This window comes from Lynx rufus, unplaced genomic scaffold (genome assembly GCF_022079265.1).
Source record: "Lynx rufus isolate CCGP_SWC_20201006 ecotype Redwood Valley unplaced genomic scaffold, mLynRuf1.p SCAF_9, whole genome shotgun sequence".
Taxonomy (NCBI): domain Eukaryota; kingdom Metazoa; phylum Chordata; class Mammalia; order Carnivora; family Felidae; genus Lynx; species Lynx rufus.
The window spans coordinates 66,726,294-66,746,795 of record NW_025814897.1 but is presented as its reverse complement, the minus strand read 5'-3'; the positions used below and the strand labels follow the sequence as shown (position 1 = coordinate 66,746,795).

Here is a 20,502-nt window from a genome sequence, read left to right as displayed (position 1 = left end):
AAAAATAATAAAAAATAAATCTAGGCAGAAATTTTGGTGAGGAGCAAGATACTTGCATGGCCTAAAGTGTCAGACCACAGATTGCTTGTTAGTTGCAAGGAAAAATGTGAAATATCCATTAGAAAAATTGGACAACATTAAGTAAAAATTTAGGTAAGCAAAACTGACATCACCAAGGACCACATGTCTGCTTATAGCAGTATAAAGAGATGAGCAAATCTCTTCCCCAAAGAACCAGTATGAAACTAGACAATAATTGTTGAATACAACTATTTCAGAGCTCTAAAAATTGACCAGAAGCAAACAAATTTAGAAGCAGTTATTCATGCTTGTATTTTGGGTAAGAACAGTAAAAATCTGCAGCATTCTTAGCTGAAGTTGCTACCATCTCCCTCACATTTCAGCTCTGTCAGTAAGAATGATAGTTTCTTCCAGGGCAGAGCTGGCCATATAACCAGCAGCTTTGCCGCCAAATAGGACGGAAAGCTTAAATCCACATCATTGTCAGTAACAGTAGTATTGAACCCAGTAGGAAATGAAAGGCAAAAAAACCCTCTAATTCTGCTTGTCTAAGTTACAATCCTATTTGGGACTAGTGGCACACCTGCCAGAAATTTAATAGAGAAATCCTGAAAATAAGTCTTAGAAGGCCTACCTGGAGACTCTGGACCAAGAAGGCAACAGACGAGGCTCCTAAATTCATTCCTTTCACAGATACATCAAATGCACAGCTACACACAGAGCAATTCTCTCTGAGAGAAATCCAGAAACCGGTTGAGTAACTCCTATACATTGGGCCCTTGACAAATACACACATTGAAATGGGTAGGAAAGATTAAGATACATTTTTGCTATAAACAGCACTCCTTGCAGAATGCTATATATCGGAGAGAGAAATCTCAACTCCCAACTACAACTTGAAGAGTGAGGAGTTTGGATCACACATCTTGTACCCCAACTTTTAAGGCTCCTGACCAAGGGATGGGTCTTCCAAATTCCTAACTCTGTAAGTCAGCAGAGCTTTTGTTCATGAGTCTCACAGGACTATAGTAAACACACAGGCAGTTTTTAATGGAGTTCTGGGCACTCACAGCGACTATCCCTCCAGAACTCATTGCAGAGGGAGCTGCCAAAAATGCCCATCTCCCACTGTTTCTCCCAGCTACTTTACCAGTACCTGTCTGAAGGTTCAGCTTCTAATTAGCACATTTTCAGGTGCCCGCTGCTGTCTTTACCAGAGCCCAAAACAAAAAGACTCACTTCAGCATTTAGGACACACATTGACTGAAGGTCAAAGTATCTAAAAATATATTCCATGCAAATAGAAATAAAAGTAGAGCATGGGTAGCTATACTGATATATTAGACATAATAGACTTTAAGCCAAAAACTGTAATAAGAGATAAAGAGGTCATTGTATAATGACAAAGTGGTCAACTCATCAAGTGGATATAACAATTATGTTTATGTATGCAACATTGGAGTGTCTGAATATATAAAGCAAATGTTAGCAGATTTGAAGGGAAAAATAGACAACAAAACAATAAGAGTAAAGGACTTCAGTACTCCATATTCAACAATGGGTTTATAAGCAAACAAAATCAATTAAGAAAAATAAGACCGAGATGACACGTTAGACCAGATGGACCTCATAGGTGTATACAGAACCTTTCATCCAACAACAGAACACACATTCTTCTCAAGTGCACATGGATCATTCTCCAGGATAGATCATGTGTTTGGTCACAAAACAAGTCTTAATAAATTTAAGAAGATCAAAATCATGTAAAGCATACTTTCCAACCAACCATAATGGTATAAAACTTAGAAACTAATAAGAAAATTTGAAAATTCAAAGATATATAGAGATTAAACAGTGTGCTCCTTAACAACCAATGGGTCAATGAAAAAGTCAAAAAGGAAATCAAAAACATCATAAGACAAATGAAAGTGGAAATACAACATACTAAAATTTATGGGATGCAGCAAAAACATATCTAAGATGTAAGTTTATAGCAATAAATACCTACATTAAGAAAAAGGAAAGATCTCAAATATATGCAGGCTAACTTTACATTCCAAAGAACTAGAAAAAGAGCAAACTAAGCCTAAAGTTAGAAAGAAATAACAAAGATCAGAGCAGAATTAAATGAAATAGAGTTAAAAAGGCAATAAAAAAGGCCAATGATACTAAGATCTGGTTTGTTTGATTTTTTTTGAAAAGAAAAACAAAATGACAAATCTTTAACAAGACTAAGAAAAAAAAGAGAAGCTGCAAATAAAATCAGGTATGAAAGAAAAGACATTACAGTTGATACCACAGAAATGCTAAGGACCATAAGAGAGTACTATGAATAATTACATGCCAACAGTTAGATAACCTGGAAGAACACATAAATTCCTAGAAACATACAACCTACCAAGACTGAATCATAAAGAAATAGAAAATCTGAACAAATAATTACTAGTAAGAAGAGTGAAGCTGTAATAAAAAACATCCCAGAAAGAAAACTTCAGGACCACCTGGCTTCACTACTGAATTCTACCAAACATTTAAAGAAAAATAAAATACCTATTCATTTCAAATTCTTCCAAAAAAAGTAGAAGCAGAGGGAACATTTCCAAGCCCATTTTATGAGGCCACAATTACCCTGATATCAAAGTCAGATGTAGACATGGAAGGAAGGAAGGAAGGAAAGAAGGGAGGGAGGGAGGGAGGGAGGAAGGAAGGAAGGAAGGAAGGGAGGGAGGGAGGGAGGAAGAAAAGGAAAGAGAGAAGGAAAGAGAAAGAAAAGAAAGAAAGAGAAAGAAAAAGAAAGAAAGAAAGAAAGAAAAGAAAGAAAGAAAGAAAGAAAGAAAGAAAGAGAGAGAAAGAAAGGGAGAGGAGGAGAGAAAGGAAAAGAGAAGGAAGGAAAGAAGGAAGCAAAGAAAGACAGAGGGAAGGAAGTAAAGAAAGAGAAAAAGAGAAATGAAGGAAGGAAGGAAGGAAACTACAAGCCAAATCTCAATGAATATAGAGGTAAAAATGCTCAACAAATATTAGTAAATCAAATTTAACAACATGTTAAGAGGATCATATACTGTGGCCAAAGGGGATTTATTCCTGGAATGCAGTAATGTTTCAACATAAGCAAATCAATAAATTGTTCTCTTTAAAATGGTTATTTTATGGTGTGAATTCTACCTCAGTAAAAAAAAAAAAAAACTTGTTAATATTGTGATAATGTTCCATATTGAATGAGACTAAAGAAACGCAACAACTAATTGGAATATCTGATTCCAGAACAAATTATGAGTGTAGAGAAAACAGTTCTAAAGAACATTATTGGGGGCAAAGCAGTATTGAGAAAGAACAAAACTGGAGGTATCACACTTTCTGATTTCAAACTATAGTACAAAGCTATAGCAATCAAAATAGCATGGTGTTGACACAGAAACATGTAGATCAATGTAATAGACTAGAGTCCAGAAATAAACCCATGCTTATATGGTCAGTTAATCTACAAAAAAGGAGGCAAGAATATACAATGGGGAAAAGACAGTCTTTTCAATAAATTATATTGGGAAAACTGGACAACTGCATGCCAAAAAAATGAAACTGAACCACTTTCTTATACCACATACAAAGATAAAACTCAAATAGTTTAAAGACTTAAATGTAAAACTAGAAACCATAAAATTCCTAGAAGAAAAATTAGGCAGTAAGTTCTTTGAAATTGGTCTTAGCTGTATTTTTGGATTTGTTTCCTCCAGCAAGGGCAACATATTTTTTGGCAACATTTTTTTCACATTTGTATACTTCCTATGTAATTTTTCTCAGTCTGAGACTTGTCCTCATTTTTTGTTATTTTTTGACAGAAATTCTCAATTTAAAATTATTGAATTTATCAATCTTTTAATTTATGACGTGTATTTTACACTTTCCCTATCTGAATTTATAAAGATATTCTCTGATATCTTCTAATGAAAGTTTTAACATCCTTTTATAGTGACTCCTGTCACCATTCAGAGAGCTTGTCAGTTCAGTGAAACATTTTTGAGTGTCTGCTATATAGTCAGTTCTTGGCAGGAGGGGTATAGCAATGTATAAGGCCCAGTATTATCTTTGAGGGACTCGCATTTTAATGAAGGGGCAAAAAGAGCGTGAGCAGGGGTGCCTGGGTGGCTCAGTGGGTTAAGCGTCCAACGTCAGCTCAGGTTATGATCTCATGGTTTGTGAGCTTGAGCCCTCACAGAGCCTGCTTCAGATCCTCTATCTCCCTTTCTCTATGCCCCTCCCCTGTGTACTCTCTCTCTCCCTCTCTTTCTCTCAAAAATAAATAAACATTAAAAAAAAGAACATGAATATAAGAAGCAGAGATATCAAACTGAAAGAAGTGTTCTGAGAGCTAGGTTAGTTTAATATCGGTCACACAAGGGTGGGAGGCAGCAGCTGGGTTGGAAATCTGGAAGTAAGACCATAAAGACAATTTGGCATGGAGCTCAGACCAAGTCTGGTACGTCAGGTGTCTTCAGTTTTAGCATCGGAATCCTAACTTCAAAGGAAATTAATGGTAACAACTATAATAATTACAATAATAATTGCAACAATAATCATAATTTCAGCTAATATATCTATATATATTATTTACCATGGTGCCATGCTGAGAACTCTATGTATTATCTCATTTCTTCTTCATAGCAACCCTATAAGATAGGTTTTGAAATTATCCTCATTTTACCAACTGAGGTTCACAGAGATTAATATATAAAACTGAAGCAAAGCTTCTCTTAATAAATTGCTTCTGTGGAACAGAGTATACTTGAAAATCACTACCCAAAAGGATGGGAAGATACCAAAGAGATTGAGGCATGAAAGTGACATAATCAGATTTGTATTTTATGTCCATCATGCTGGAGAATAGATCTGAAATGAATAAGGACTGGATTAGAGAAACTAGTTATGAAACTTTTACATTAGTCAAAATGAGATAAAATTAAAAATGGAACTATAAGTTCAGGTGTATCATATGGGATAAGCTGGGAGTGATAAAAGAGGATAATGGGCAGTTACTAATGAGCTAAGAAGATATATGCATGCCTCATGTGAAGGGACAAGCTGTAGTAAAGGGAGATAGAGGAAGTATTTTACCTTAGAAAACTAATGGTAACTCTTGATTTAGTGGGTCCATGTAATTAAGGTTCAACTGATTATTTAAGGATGATTTGTTAATAAAAAAGAAAATAAGAAATGATGAAGTTTTTTAACTTCAATTTGGTATGTTTGGCTGTATTTTCTAGCATTGTCACTAGAAAAAATAGGGCTTATAAAGTCTGGGGACTTATAAGGGGATAAAAGAAGGTCCATTTCTATTAATCATTTAGAAATGGTAAAAAAGGTAGAACAAATAAAAAGTATTGAATAAGATATTATATGTATATATAGAAATAATTGCAATAAATATAAGTCAATTAAATGATCTCTTTAAAAGACAAAAGTTGTCAGAATGGATTTTTTTTTAATGCCAACTATACTTACAAGAAGTAGAGAAAGGTTGAAATGAAAAGATGGAAAAAGACATACCAGGAAAATTTCAACAACAAAGCTGGTGTGGTTATATTAACATCAGACAAATTGACTTTAAAGGGGAAAAAAGTTATTTAACATTGCCAGAATCTAAAACAGGGATTTAAGTACAGTCCTTGGAGATGAAGTTGAAAAGAAGGTAATAGTGTATTTCCAAACAACTGATATGTTCACTGTGTGTTACACTGGTTTGAAGAATAAAGACAAAATGAAAGTTTGGGAAAACAAATACCTATAGATTGTATGGAGTTTATAGTTTAACCAAATAGTTTTCTTTAAAACTTTAAAAAATATTGGCTTTTTCATTCCCTGTCATTCTTAGTCTGTTTGTTGGCATCACATATAAAATCAAATGCATTTGTTTGGAGAAGTGTCTATTCATGTTTTCTGCCCATTTCTTCACTGGGTTATTTGTTTTTCGGGTGTGGAGTTTGGTGAGCTCTTTATAGATTTTAGATACTAGCCCTTTGTCCGATATGTCATTTGCAAATATCTTTTCCCATTCCGTTGGTTGCCTTTTAGTTTTGTTGGTTGTTTCCTTTGCTGTGCAGAAGCTTTTTATCTTCATAAGGTCCCAGTAATTCACTTTTGCTTTTAATTCCCTTGCCTTTGTGATGCTAAGTGAAATAAGCCATACAGAGAAAGACAGATACCATATGGTTTCACTCTTATGTGGATCCTGAGAAACTTAACAGGAACCCATGGGGGAGGGGAAGGAAAAAAAAAAAAAAAGGACGTTAGAGTGGGAGACACCCAAAGCATAAGAGACTGTTAAAAACTGAGAACAAACTGAGGGTTGATGGGGGGTGGGAGGGAGGGGCGGGTGGGTGATGGGTATTGAGGAGGGCACCTTTTGGGATGAGCACTGGGTGTTGTATGGAAACCAATTTGTCAATAAATTTCATTTAAAAAAAAAAAAAAAGAAACACTCAAAAAAAATAAAATCAAATGCATTTGGTAAGCATTTGCTCTTGTGTTTTCAGGAATTCAAAATGTCCTCAGCCTCTTCTGTGCAGTTCTCACAGAAAATAAGGTTCTCTTCCATTCTGCAAGTTTCCAGAGACTTAGTGATGCTTGCAGAGCCCTGGAATCTTTAATGTTTCCTCTTAAATATAGGTGAGGTTTTCTACTTGGTACTTTAATTTATTCCTGAATTCTGCATTACTTGTTGATGATTAGTTGAAATGTCATAGCACAATCAATAGTTTTGAACCACAAGGGCATATTTTACAAAGTTACACTGTACACATGATTCTGATGGAAATCTAACCTAGAATTTGGAAAATTTCCAAGTTGTTCATTACTGAGTGTTGATTAATTTAGTGGAAAAAATAACTTGCATAGTATTGTCAGCAACGTTTAATTCTCTCTGAATACAATTGGTGATAAAAGTCTTAAGTTAGTTCTGGTTATTCGATATTAAAGACATTAATTTTTAGGAGTTAAAATGGTATTATGTATATTTAAAAAGATACCTTACCTTTTTTTAGATATCTACTTAAGTATTTATGTATAAATGATATGATGTCTGGGAGTTGCTTCAAATAATACAGTAGGGGAGAGAATGAAAATGGGTAGAAACATACATGTAACCATGCATTGGTAATTGTCAAATCTGGATTGGATACATGGGGTTTCATTTTCCTTTTTTCCTCTTTATTTTCTGGGGGACATGTTAAAACTTTCCATAGTAAAAAGTAAAAACCAAAACAATCTAAACAGTGATGCTTGATAGTGTTATGAATAAAATATTTTATTCTAATATACTGTTTATCAATTTGATGCTCATAACACTTAGGATCTTAAGTCATACAAACTAGAAAAAAATTTAGACTGCCTCCATATTTTATTTAAAAAAATTTTCTTTCTTTCTTTTTTTTTTTTTTTTTTTTACTATGTGCCTTTCTTAACCCCTAGATAAGAGAGCATTCTATGCCTTAATTTTTGTACTTTGCCATTCTGATTGAATTCAAACATCAAGTACAAAAAATGGAATTTGAATGATTGTTTTGTTTAGACAAATCATCATCATTATTGAGGGGGAGAGCCCATAAGGGAGTCACTGTTACCTCCTGATGTCAGATTTTTATGTAAGGAAAAATGTTTTCAAGCAAGATGAATAAACCTAAAAAGACTGCTTACCTCAGAGGGTTAAGGGATAAGGAAGCTGTCCTGGGTTCCGTTTACTTTATATCTTGTTATACCTGATCATCTCTTTCACATGAAAATTTTTTTAAATCTTTCTCTTTAAAAATTTAATGTTAATAACCATGAGAATATTAATGATAATGTAGGTAATCTAAAATTCATACTGCATAAAGATAAAATACGTTCATATTACAGAAAAACAAATATATCTCACATATTCTTTTATTATTTCCAGTTATCCTTATATTCCCATTCTCCCGGCTCAGCTACTAGAAGTTCTAAGTTCCCCAACACCTTTCATTATTGGAGTACATTCTATCTTTAAAACTGATATCCATGAACTTGTAAGTATTCATCTTTAAATTGCCAGTTAATGAGACTAAAAGCTTATCATATTTATTTGAATCCTATAACATTTCACCTGATTACTATTTTCAGATCTCTTACAATCCCAATAGAAAAGATTGGCTGGAAGAAAAAGCATCACTGAAAAATATAAATATTAATTTTTTTCATAGCAAGTATGGAAGATCTACAAAATGAATTTATTCATATTTAAAATGCCCCTTTTTTGGCATACTAATTTTATCTTATGTATATGAGAAAGGGAGATAAAATAATCCATTAATTAGTATTTTACTTATACTTTGTCATGAGTGCTTTAATATATTCATATTTTGAAATGAGGTCTGGGTTAATGCTGAATGGCTAGTAGCTAAAAAGCAAAAAGTATTTGCAAAAGAGTGAAAGCTTTTAGTGGAATACAAGTTCTGTATGAGCTCCACCAAATTATTCTATTCTTAATGCCATATGAAAAGAAATAGCAAAGAAGAAAAGGAATACTATATATTTAAGCCAGTGCTGGAATATTGTGTTTACTTCTCTGTACTGAACTTATTTAAGAGGGATTATAAGAAAATAATGTGCTTCGGAGAGGAACATCCAGGATTGTCAGAGTATAGAAACCATATCCTATGAGACCCTTAAATTTTCTCAGGTAATATCCTGGTTCTGTTTGATAGCTAAAGATAAATATTTAAATGGCTGTTGTAGGAAGGTTCACTTTTTGTAGCTCTAAAAAGCTGAAGTAGAATCAATGGGTATAGTGGATATAAAAAGAAATTTCTCCTTAGTATAAAAGTTTTCAACTATGAGAGCTGACCAATGATGAAAAATGGGGTGCCTTACGTGAGGAATGTATGCTCAAGCACAGTAAGTGGAGTGCAAAGAACAAGTTCCATGACACTTCAGGGAGTTTAAGAAAAATATCTTTACTGAAAGGTAGGGCTATATGATATCTATGATCCACAGCCTCTTAAGATTTTGTAATCCTACTTTTGTTTTAGTTTTAAATGCCAACAAAGATGCAAACTCTGTTGGTACTTACATATAGTTACAATTGTAGTCAAAGTATAGGTGTCATTAAAACTGACAGAGTACTAGTCAACACTGTAATTATAAACGGGGACCCTCATTCATATATTAATTACTTTTCCTTTCTTTATATGTTGGTATCTAGTTCCTATTTCTCTGTGATATCAGCATATGAAAATATGTGTAAATCAATAAACATAATCAGTAAAACCTACTTAGTACTAACTAGAAGCATGCTGATCTGCTTGAAGGTCATTTTTTCCCACTAAATATAAACAGTTTCTGGAGGTAGGACAAGCCAAGTATTTCCAAAAATAAATTTATTAACTTTTAATGTATAAATTAGGATGAATTTTAAGCCTCTTGTCAGCATAAGAACTTCAACAGTATTGGCTGGTTTCTCTATTACATTTTTATGTAAGTTATTTTAAAATAGACTGTTGTAAAATGTAAAAATCAGTTTCTTTCTGAAGCACCCAAATGGTACCATTTTGGTGTATACCAATTGTTTTGTTAACTCTTGTAATGAGTACTGTATTATTTAGGATATGGCTAAACTACTATACCAAAGCATCCAAAATACAGTGGTTAAAACAAAATGGAATTTTACTTAACACTTATGCAGCAGTCCCTAGTGGTATTCCATTATGCCAGACCAGCTTATTCCATGAACTCATTCACGTTCTAAGCTTCTTTCCCTCTTGTTTGTACACCAAAAATCCCCTCAGCATTGTCATAATCTGAATATTCAAGGTTGGGTTGTTAACCAGTTCATAGTTTCAGCCATAGGAAGGAGAAGAAGAGCATAGGAGAGCCTTACAGCCCCTCTTTTGAATGCCTGAAGTGTACACATCACTTCTCACATTCCATCATCAGAAACTTAGTCACATGCCACACCTAATTTCAAAGGAAGCTAAGAAATACATGGTAGCTGGGAAGTCATGAACCCAACATTCTGTTCCTATGGACAATGAAGAGTCTCTTCTACACCTGGTTCTTCTTATTTTGAATTAATGAAGGCCAAATTAATTTCCTTAACAACAAATACATTTTATTAATTATTGATTAATTTTTATCTCCTTTAGCTAGATGTAATCATAGCAGATTTGGATGGAGGCACTATTAAAATTCCTGAATGTATTCATCTCTCTTCCCTCCCGGAACCACTTCTACATCAGACTCAAGCAGCTCTTTCTTTGGTATGACATTTTTAACAGTAATTTTCTTTTGACGTAAATGTAAACTCAGATCATTGGAATTAGATATCATTAGCAGTGTAATTACTTTAAAAAGAGTTGTGTGTTCTTAAAACATGAATATATCCTCAGAATATTTAGAATAGAATTCTTTACTGGATATTTTCTGAAGAATATACTTTAAATCCTGACTATTTATTTGTTTTACATTCACTGTTTCACTCGGCATATTTATTTAGTAGTTAGTATATACTGAATACTGTGTTAGGTATTGGAAACACACCAACACACCTGTGAAAATAAGACCAGACTCTGCCTCAGAATCCCTGATTTCCCTAATGCCCCTAATTGGAAGATAGCACCTCTTCTTTTTCCTTCAGCCTCCTTATTGACATCCCATTCCTTTGGTAGATGTGCTACTTGCAAAACAGTGTGATATTGTCCTGCCAATATTTTCAAGTTACAACAGAAAAATGTAACTTATTGATAGATTAAATATCCAGCATTCTTTGGAATCAAGTTTTAATAAGTCTTGTAGCTTTGGTGTTTCTCACCGACACATTTATGTTTTTGTAGTTATTTTACTTTAGTTGATTTTGTTTTCAACTTTTTTAAAGTAAACTCCATGCTGAACAGGGGGCCTGAACCAATGATCCTGAACTCAAGAGTCGTGTGCTCTATGGACTAAACTAGCCAGGCACCCCTTAGTTGATTTTTAAAAGCATGGCATTTTATTTTACCAACAAAATTTTAGGTGCCAATTTATTCATCATCAGAAAATTGTAACTTAGAGGAGCACGTTCCATGCGGCCCCATCGCAGCTCGAGCTGCAAGCTACTGCCTTCCGGCCACGGCGCGTTGCGCTGGGCGGCCGCCATCCCCTCCGCCGCGCACCCCTGTAGGAATGGCCCCAGGTAGCCAGGCGTGGGGTAAGGCGGGCGCAGGGCCGCGGCGTAGGTCTGCGGGAAGGCCCACGAGGGCGGCGCGGCCGCCAGGGGCGCGCCTTGGCTGTGGAAGCAGTGGTATTCCCGCGGAGCCGGCCACTCGCCCGCGGTCAGGCTCGGAAGCCGGCAGCAGCAGCAGCTGTGGGCGTGGATGAGGGGCAGCAGCAAAGGGCGGAACGGGTAGGAGTAAGTGAGGGGCTGCAGCGGAGGCCAGACGCCCGCTCCGGGCTCCAGGCAGCTGTACGAGTACATGGTCTGAAGCTCAGGCAGCGGGCATTTATACTGGCTCCTGGTCCACACCTGCGGTGGGAAGTGTGCGTGGATACCCTTTGTTCTAGCTCCACCACCCGTCCCTGGGGCCTGTTAACCCAGGGCTCTAGTTCACAGCAGGAGCCCCGTGCACCGCGCATCATGGCTTGGGGGAACTCTTCCTAAGGCGTTCAGCTTCCATCTCACCTGTTGTCCCAGGGCTGGGCCTGAACCCTAGGCACCCAGTAGGCAGTAAGGACCCAAGGCCTTTTCAAACCTTCGGCCGTGAAGTGTTCTTCCAGGTGGTTTCCCACTCAACTTGTCTCCTTCAGCCCGGGGGGAGCTGGTCCCCAGCATTTGGGGAACGAGAGAGGTCCAGAGCAGGCTCCTCTCCATGCCCTGCCTCAGCCACACCTTCTGGTTTCCAGGCAAAGGGAAACACATTCTGTTGGCCAAAAGCCAGCCAGCCAGCCTGTGCCTACACTGGGTGAGCCTGCTGTTCATACTGGCCTGTCCTAGAGGCCTGTGCTTAGGGATGCCCTCACCCCTACATCCCTGAGGATATCTTGCAATCATTTTAGCCCTCTGTTCCCCACATCCCGTCCTCCCAGCTCCTCCAAATGGGTTGAGTTATCCTAACTTGAGTGAAGTTCGTACGTCAGGCACTGAATCAAGTTGATTATGAGCATCTATAAGATTACATCAACCCTAGGAAGGAGGTACTAATATTTTCCCCCATTTAAATAGGAAGCTGCTTGCCTCGGATTTGGGACACAGGAAACATATTCTATGACTAGGAAACACTCCCAGTGATGTAGGCTTATTGGGGTTAAATATATTGCCCAAACTCATACAACCAGTTATGGTAAGGGCAAAATTCAACCCCGTGTCTGTCTCAAGACGTAGCTTTATTGCTAATCCATGCTGGGGCTTCTTTCACACTATCTCATAATCCTCGCCTCTAGAACGTTGCATAAGAATTATTTAATTTTTTAAGTTTATTTATTTTGAGGTGGGGAGGGGCAGCGAGAGGGGGAGAGAATCCCAACCAGGCTCTGTGCTGTCAGCACAGAGTCCGACGCAGGGCTCAATCTTATCAGCTAGACCATGAGTGAGACCTGAGCTGATACCAAGAGTCAGACCCTTAACTGACTGAACAACCCACGTGCCCCCCCCCAAGAACTAATTCTTAATAGCCATGTGAAGAACATGGTGATGCCATTTTCATTTAATAGATAAGGAACTAGAGGCTCAGAGAAGGTGAGAACCTTTCCAAGGTTCACACCATCTAAATAGAGTGAGATTTGAACCCAGTCCAACTAAGGCCAAAGCCCAGAAGCTGCTTGGGTGAAACCAGACTGTTTCATCCAGGCAGCGTGAAACCCTGTCTAAGCTCCAGGCTCCTCTGGCTGCAAGCCACAGCCCTCCACCTCTCTCTTCTCCAGTGAGGTGGGTGGTAGTTGCTGGATGGTTAAAAACTGATACCCTCTCCCAGATGGTGGGCTGTGAGGCCATCATACTTTCCTTCTTCCTCTTCTGTTGACTCAAGCAGCATCAGCAGTAACCCCTACAGGTTGTCCTCTAAGTTCTCAGCATCCCTCAAAGACCAGCTGCCCTCTGGGAAATTCTACACTCACCTTGGTGATGTCACACTTTTATATTCCTGAGTGAGCTGCTTTCTCAAGTCTTAACTTGGGCCATTGGCCTAGTGAGGACAGCTATTGGGACCGGGCTGGACTATCTACCTAACACTCCCTATCCCAGAGCTCCAAGAAGGGAGCCTTACCTTCCATGCACTCTAAGAACTGGTCTCAGAACACAGTGGCCTTTGCTGGGAGAGGCCTCCCACCGCTATGTCCACAGCCTAATCCCTGCAAACCTGTGAATATGTTATGTTGCATGGCAAGGGGGAATTACGGTTGCAGATGGTATTAATGTTAATTAGCTGTCCTTAAAATGAGATTATCCTGGATTATCCAGGTGGATCTAATATAATCACAGGGGTCCTTAAATGTGGAAGAGGGAGGCAGAAGAGTCAGAGTGACGAGGGTGAACCAGCTGTTGCTAGCTTTGAAGATGGAAGAGGGTCGTGAGCTTTTGACCTTTGGAAACTCAAAAAGGCAAGGAAATGGATTCTTCCCTAGAGCCTCCAGAAAGGAACACAGTTCTGCCAACACCTTGATTTTAGTTAATGAGGCAGACTTCTAACCTCCAGAACTGTAAGATAACAAATTTGTATTGTTTTAAACCACTAAGTTTTTAGTAATTTGTTACAGTGTCAATAGGAAATTAATATCCCTCCCCATTCCTATTTACAGCTTTGCCCTCTCCAAATCTCAGTGCTTGAGGAATGTCCAACACTACCTATAGACTGACCTCACCCCAGCCTGGAGCTCAATGATGGGACCTATGGGACTAGCTCCTTTCTCCACCTGCTCCCACATGGGGATTTGGTCACACCTGGGTAGGAAGTGGGGAAAGTGTGAGACCAAGCCCAAATTGGAGTTTGGGAGGGTGAGAAGCCTGTGGTTTAACAATTCGTCCCTACACGCTTGCTGAAGACCTCTGCTGGTCTGGAGGTGGTTCAGGCAAAATGTGAAAAATAAGGACCAAACGGAGTTTCTCAACATTCATTCACCCTGACTACAGTAACAGCTCCTAGGTTTTTGGGGTTCGGTGCCATAATCTACGCAGTAAAGTGGCTCTGGGGGGAGTTGGCTCGATTCTGTCCTTAAAGTTAGGGATGATTTATGGCAAGATCAATTGCACCTGCCATCCCTCTGGCCCTAGGGATTGGTTTAGAGTAGCCAAGTGACTCAGTTTGGGTCAGTGGGAGCCAGGCCCAGGACTTTGTTGTCTTGGGGTGGAGGGAAGTGCTCTCTTTCCCCTGGATGGAAATCTGAAAGTATGCAGTCTGGGTGGAGAGGTAAAGGCTGAGCATGGTGCCACAGAAGTGGAACCAAGGGACAGAGAAATTCAGTCCTGATGTCATCATTTGAACCCTGGACTTTAAAGTTACATGAACCGGGGCACCTGGGTGGCTCAGTTGGTTGGGCGTCCGACTTCAGCTCAGGTCATGATCTCACAGTTTGTGAGTTAGAGCCGCACGTCGAGCTCTGTGCTGACAGCTCAGAGCCTGCAGCCTGCTTCAGATTCTGTGTCTCCCTCTCTCTCTACCCCTCCCCTGCTCACGCTCTGCCTCTCTCTGTCTCTCAATAATAAATAAACATTAAAAAAAATTAAAAAAAAAAAAAAGAAAATTGTAACTTAGAAATTCTTCATTGCTTTAAAGCCATTACTAGAACTAAGGCCTTCATATTCTTGAATAATATTCCAATTGAGCTGTTTAAAATAAAATTTCCCTTAAATAGGAACTCAGAAGTCTAGGATTACCAGGAAGTATTTTATTCTTAGAATATTTTCAAATTTGTATTAATCCTTATATCGTTAAGTGGTATGTGTGAGATGTGAACATTTAGAGAAGACTGACATTTCCTAGTGTAATCTAGAATACAAGATGTGATAGAGTAATAAGAGTACTAGTGCAGGACTCCGGAGACTTAGAGTCCAGTCTGCATCTTACCACTTGATACTACTGAGCAAATCACGTTCCATCTCTAGGCCTGTTTCCTGGTCTGTCTCTGCAGGAGAATGTTGTATGCACAGGATGCCTAAATGACTGTTTACCAAAGTCAAGGATGGATATGATTTGGGATCATATGTGGCAACCTTTGTTATTTTAATAGTTATGTATTTATCATAATATGTATTAAAAATAGCATATAGGGGCGCCTAGGTGGCGCAGTCGGTTAAACGTCCGACTTCAGCCAGGTCACGATCTCGCGGTCCGTGAGTTCGAGCCCTGCGTCGGGCTCTGGGCTGATGGCTCAGAGCCTGGAGCCTGTTTCCGATTCTGTGTCTCCCTCTCTCTCTGCCCCTCCCCCGTTCATGCTCTGTCTCTCTCTGTCCCAAAAATAAATAAACGTTGAAAAAAAATTTTTTTTTTAAAAAAGAGCATATAAAACCTATGTTTTCATAGATGATATTATCCAATAAAATACTAGATTTCAATAGGTGAGTTGATTTAAAGACAATTGAAAGAAAAGTACTAAGTACATTGGTGGTATATGGATAGAGCACATGATGAGAAGGTAGTATTTGAGTGATTGAAAAAAAGTTTAATGTTTCTAGAAATCATAATTAACTTTCTAAATCTTATATATGATTACTTAATAATAATATTAATAGTTATTCAGGGATGAAGTACCAAAATGAACAAATATTAACATTTTAGTTCTTAAGTCAATGGCTCCTGATAGAAAGTCTGCTGCACACTGATATACCTTAACCTGCAACACCTGTGCCACCAAATTTGATCAGTGAGTAAAACTTGTTTTTGGTAAAGCTGTGTATACCTCTTTTTGTGGTTGTCAAGCACAGTGGTGGATTGGGTGGTACACTGTAGTACTATAAATAAGACATGAGAACACAGTGTACTGTCAAGCTAGAACCAAAAAAATCACATTTGATTAACTGAGTGGGAGCTTTGACACACAAGAATATGAGCTTCATTTGGTTAGTAAATAACTGTGATCAAAGGGCAACACAGTTGAACTGAGTAATAACCATGGATGATTTTCTAGACATGAATTATACTGTATTATTATACTGCAGTAATGATTGGGTTATTGGTTATAAATATTGTCAATATTTCAGCGTCATTTTTAAGTATTTTTATGGGTCTTGTCATCAATTATAAGTATACTACCAAAACCTGAGTATTTGGAAATGATTCTGTAAAGACAAAAATTTACTGCCTACTAATGCAATTTCATCTTTTTCTCTGTGTTAAGTCCCTCATAGATCTTTCTTACCTACCTGCTCCCCAACCTGTTTTTCTTTGAAGCCTAACTCAAATATTACCCTTTTTTTTAGCTTTCTCTAGGTTGAATTAATTGTACTTTATGTTTCATATATTTTTCTACATATATTTGTAGTACTTGCACATTGCATTATATTTTTACCCCCTCTCGACTGTGAGGTTCATCAGCTATTCCCTTTCCCCTCAGTATTTCAGTTAATTAATTAATTTTAAGTACATTAATAAACCTAAAAACAGATGCTTGCTTAACATTTTCAACTATATAGACAAATCACTCTGCCCTAGTCTGTTCCCTTCCCAGAGGTAACTAATATTTTATAGTTTAGTATATATTCTTTCAGAACTTTACATTTTCATTTTGTATATTTAATCGGTGTGTGTGTATATACAGTTTAAGGTTTGTTTTATTTTCAAATAAATGAGACCCTACTTGTGTGTGTTTTTTTAGAATATGTTTCTTCATCAAATATTTTATCTTAGAGATCTTTCCACAATAGTACATGCAGAGCTGCCTCAGCTAATTGCATTGTGTTTCATAGAGGGAAATATATTGTAATTCATGTACTGATACTTTTTCATCTTAATGCTCCAAGTAGGTTAATTAATAGCTTTTACTGGTATTAAGATTTTGTATATAATCAAATTTCTTTGCTTTAGATTCTACACCCAGATTTGGAAGTAGCAGATCATGCTTTTCCCCCTCCACGAACAGCTTTATCCCATTCAAAAATGCTGGTAAGAAATTTAATATTTAAATTTGATGCTTTTAAACAGAGCTGTACTTTTATTTGTATGGCTGTTAAAGAAGCTGAATATAGTGAGAGTCAGATGGACAGCCTTGTAAAAAGTGTACTGATTTAGAACTGTCACTGACTGATCTTGTGACCTGCTCTCTGAGGAGCCACAGGTGGCACATTGACCTGGAGGGAGTAGAGTTGAGACTGCTGCCCTGAGAGGCAAGAGTAAGTGTGGGATAAAAAATCAGAACATAGGTTATGACTTGGAAAACTATGCCAAGTATCAAATCGAAAGGGTCAGGCAAGGATACAAGGGGGAAGCTTATAAAAAATGGATACACATATTGTTGACAATGAGAGAATCAAGTTTGAAGAGTGAGTGGAAGAAAATAGTTTCGATTAGAAGCCATGGAAGAGTTAGTATATAATACAGTCTCCTTTTAAATTTTGCCCATTGCATTTCTTAGAGTTGAGCTTTATGGCCAAGAAGAAGCCTTATAGAACTGGACACCTTTGATAAGTTACTTAAGCATTCTTTAGCATTTCCATCCATTAAATAAAGGGTTGACCAAATAAATCTGTAAGTTTCCTTATAGTTCTAAAACTATGATTTTATTAAAACCTGAATTATCAAAACATAGTTTTAAGTCATACCTTATTAATATAGGAATAGATTTTTATAAATTGGATAAACTTTGGAAGAATTTCATAAGCTTTTAAAATATAGTCTTTTGAGATTATTTTCTTTTATATTTGTGACTGTAATTCTTTTGATGGTTGTAAAAATCAAATGATTGGGAAATATGTCCTTCTCTAACATGGTGAAAGGGTTAGACTTTGTGACTTTTTTCCAAGAGGAAAATTGGATACACTAGGAGGCAAGCTTTGTTTGGTTCACTTGTAAAAAGAACTATTTAATAGCTTACTCTGTTCAACAATAGAATGGGCTAGATGCCCACCACTCAAGGCTGCCACAAATAAGACTTATGTGTAGGAAGCACAGACAGATTTATTAAATAACCTCTCAGATTCTTTTCAACTTTTTGTCTTTGTGATATTGCATTTTTTTAAAGAAATTTCATTTACCTAACTTGTTTCTTCTTATATTTTCAGGATAAAGAAGTACGTGCAGTTTTTCTTAGATTATTTGCACAACTTTTCCAAGGATATAGATCATGCCTACAACTTATAAGAATTCATGCAGAACCGGTAATACATTTTCACAAGGTAAGATGATACAGTACCAAAATGCTGTATCTGTCTGAAATGTAGCCTCTCATTTAATGAAACAACTTGGTTGTCTTTTTCTAGCCTTGTATTTTGACCTTAGTTTGTTAAACGAAGGTCATTCTTCAATCTCTGCTTTGTGTGATTTTATGGTAATTTTTAATAACGCTATGGAACTGACATGTTTGTCTTTAGAGTTTGTTAATTTTAAGTTGGTTTTTCTTTTAAAATTGAGTGTTAATTTTTTGTTTCTCCTCCTGCTTTATAGACAGACCCATTTTTATTTTTTCCAATACATGTAGTATTTCTAGTATCAAAAGCCCTTTTTGAGAGAATGTATCTTATAACACATTTATACATAAAGATACTTATTCAGGTGTTGATCTTTCTATTTTTGTTTTGACAATTCATCTATTACTAAGTGATAAGATAGTCATTTCAATTTTTCTTTCTTTACAGACAGCTTTCTTGGGGCAGCGTGGTTTGGTTGAGAATGATTTCCTCACTAAAGTGCTCAATGGAATGGCATTTGCAGGTTTTGTTTCAGAAAGAGGTCCACCCTATAGATCCTGTGATCTCTTTGATGAGGTATAGTTCTTATCAAATGAATGCATATTTACAGACAAAATTGGACCAGTAGTTAAAAGTGGACAAGTGTTTTAATCAAAATCCTAAATATATTATAAATTAAATACCAAATAATCCAAATGTTATTTATTATTATGCTTATTAAATCTTGGTATTTATAATGTGGACTGGAAAATTAGAAAAATATAGGATGTTACAGAAGTACATAAACATCTTGAACACCTGAATTTAAATAGTTCATTAAAATATTTTTGAAAAAGTAACAGTGGTTATATAAATAGAACTCTTATTTTATAAGTTTGTGTATTTATTTTGAGAGAGAAAGAAAAAACACAAGCGGGGGAAGGGCAGATGGCTTGAGCCTGGATCAAGAGTCAGATGCTTAAATGACTGAGCCACCCTGGCACCCCAAAAACTTATTTTTAAAGGCAATAATACAGTGATTCCTTTATCAGTTTCATAGAGATAAAAGTCTAAGTTTAATATATAGATATGTGATTTCAAACTACAGTTACATTTAGTCTATTAGTGTCATAGAACCATAGCTTGGCTTAATGGCATTCTTATTAATCAATAATCAACATTTGTTTGTCTCCTGTAGGAGATCTTAAATGTATGGAAGACAGGTTTTGTCTCTGTCTTCAAGGAATTGGCCTTATAAAGGGAAAATTAAGACAAATGTGACTCAAAATAAGGATGCTATTTTGTGTTAGTTTGATTTATTTTAGTACATTTTCCATTTATCATTTAGCTACGTTTATAGCAGCTCATTCTGGTGGATAGAACAATGAATATTATTCCCATTTCATTTTCTAAAAGAACACTGTATTGGAACCAATAAATCTAGAGGTTTCTTGAAGTCTGTAAAAGGAAAACACTCCTGGCACCCAAGATAGTGGAGAATAGTAATAGTGATTATATTTTGCCACAGGTCATTTTATTGTGTATAGAGAAGATAGGACTCAAGTTGTTAAAGATCCTCAGTTCAGAGAGCGATCTTTTATTTTCTGTAAAGATAGTTAAGTAATCACAGAAAAGAATGAAAGAAGAGGCACATGTTAAGTTCTGAGTATGGAGACCTTCACTAAATACTTCAGTTAATAACACAAAGCATATGAAGACTTAGGAGAGATTGCCCTGTGGTGAGCAATTCTTTCTAATCAGTTACTAATCACTGATTCCCTAATACCAACATTTAATATGATGGATCATTGACTATCTAATACTAATGTATATCAGCTGTTAGATCCTGAATTAAGTAATCTATATATAATGTTTTATGGAGTTAAATTAGATGCTCTCTAAGATCCTTTCTAGTCCCCATATTTTATTAATCTCTGAAGCATTTTGAATAGTTACATCAGTTTATATATTCCCTTTTTTTTTTCTATCTAATTCTCTTAGTAACTCCTTCTGGCAGCATTATCACAGCTAGTAAGTCAGATTGATTACTTGCAGAAAACTTGCTTGCCACAGCCTCTCACTGTTTTTGTAAATCCTTCCCTTGCCTAGAGTATCCTCCCTCTACTTTTCAATCTAATCATGACCTCCCATTTCTCATACTCTGCTCTTATCTCACCACCTCCTCCAAA

At 36.7% G+C, this 20,502-nt stretch overlaps 1 protein-coding gene across 2 annotated transcripts in view; it reads left to right on the top strand.

Annotated features, from left to right (window-relative positions):
• The window catches only part of SBF2 (SET binding factor 2), a 489,861-nt gene that overhangs the window by 263,509 nt on the left and 205,850 nt on the right, over window positions 1-20,502 (top strand). For both annotated transcript variants that reach the window (XM_047070360.1, XM_047070361.1), the window contains exons 7-12: window positions 6,549-6,681; window positions 7,949-8,057; window positions 10,173-10,286; window positions 17,016-17,093; window positions 18,209-18,322; window positions 18,782-18,910. In XM_047070360.1, the coding sequence (XP_046926316.1) occupies window positions 6,549-6,681; window positions 7,949-8,057; window positions 10,173-10,286; window positions 17,016-17,093; window positions 18,209-18,322; window positions 18,782-18,910 (677 nt within the window). The remainder of the gene's footprint in view (window positions 1-6,548; window positions 6,682-7,948; window positions 8,058-10,172; window positions 10,287-17,015; window positions 17,094-18,208; window positions 18,323-18,781; window positions 18,911-20,502) is intronic.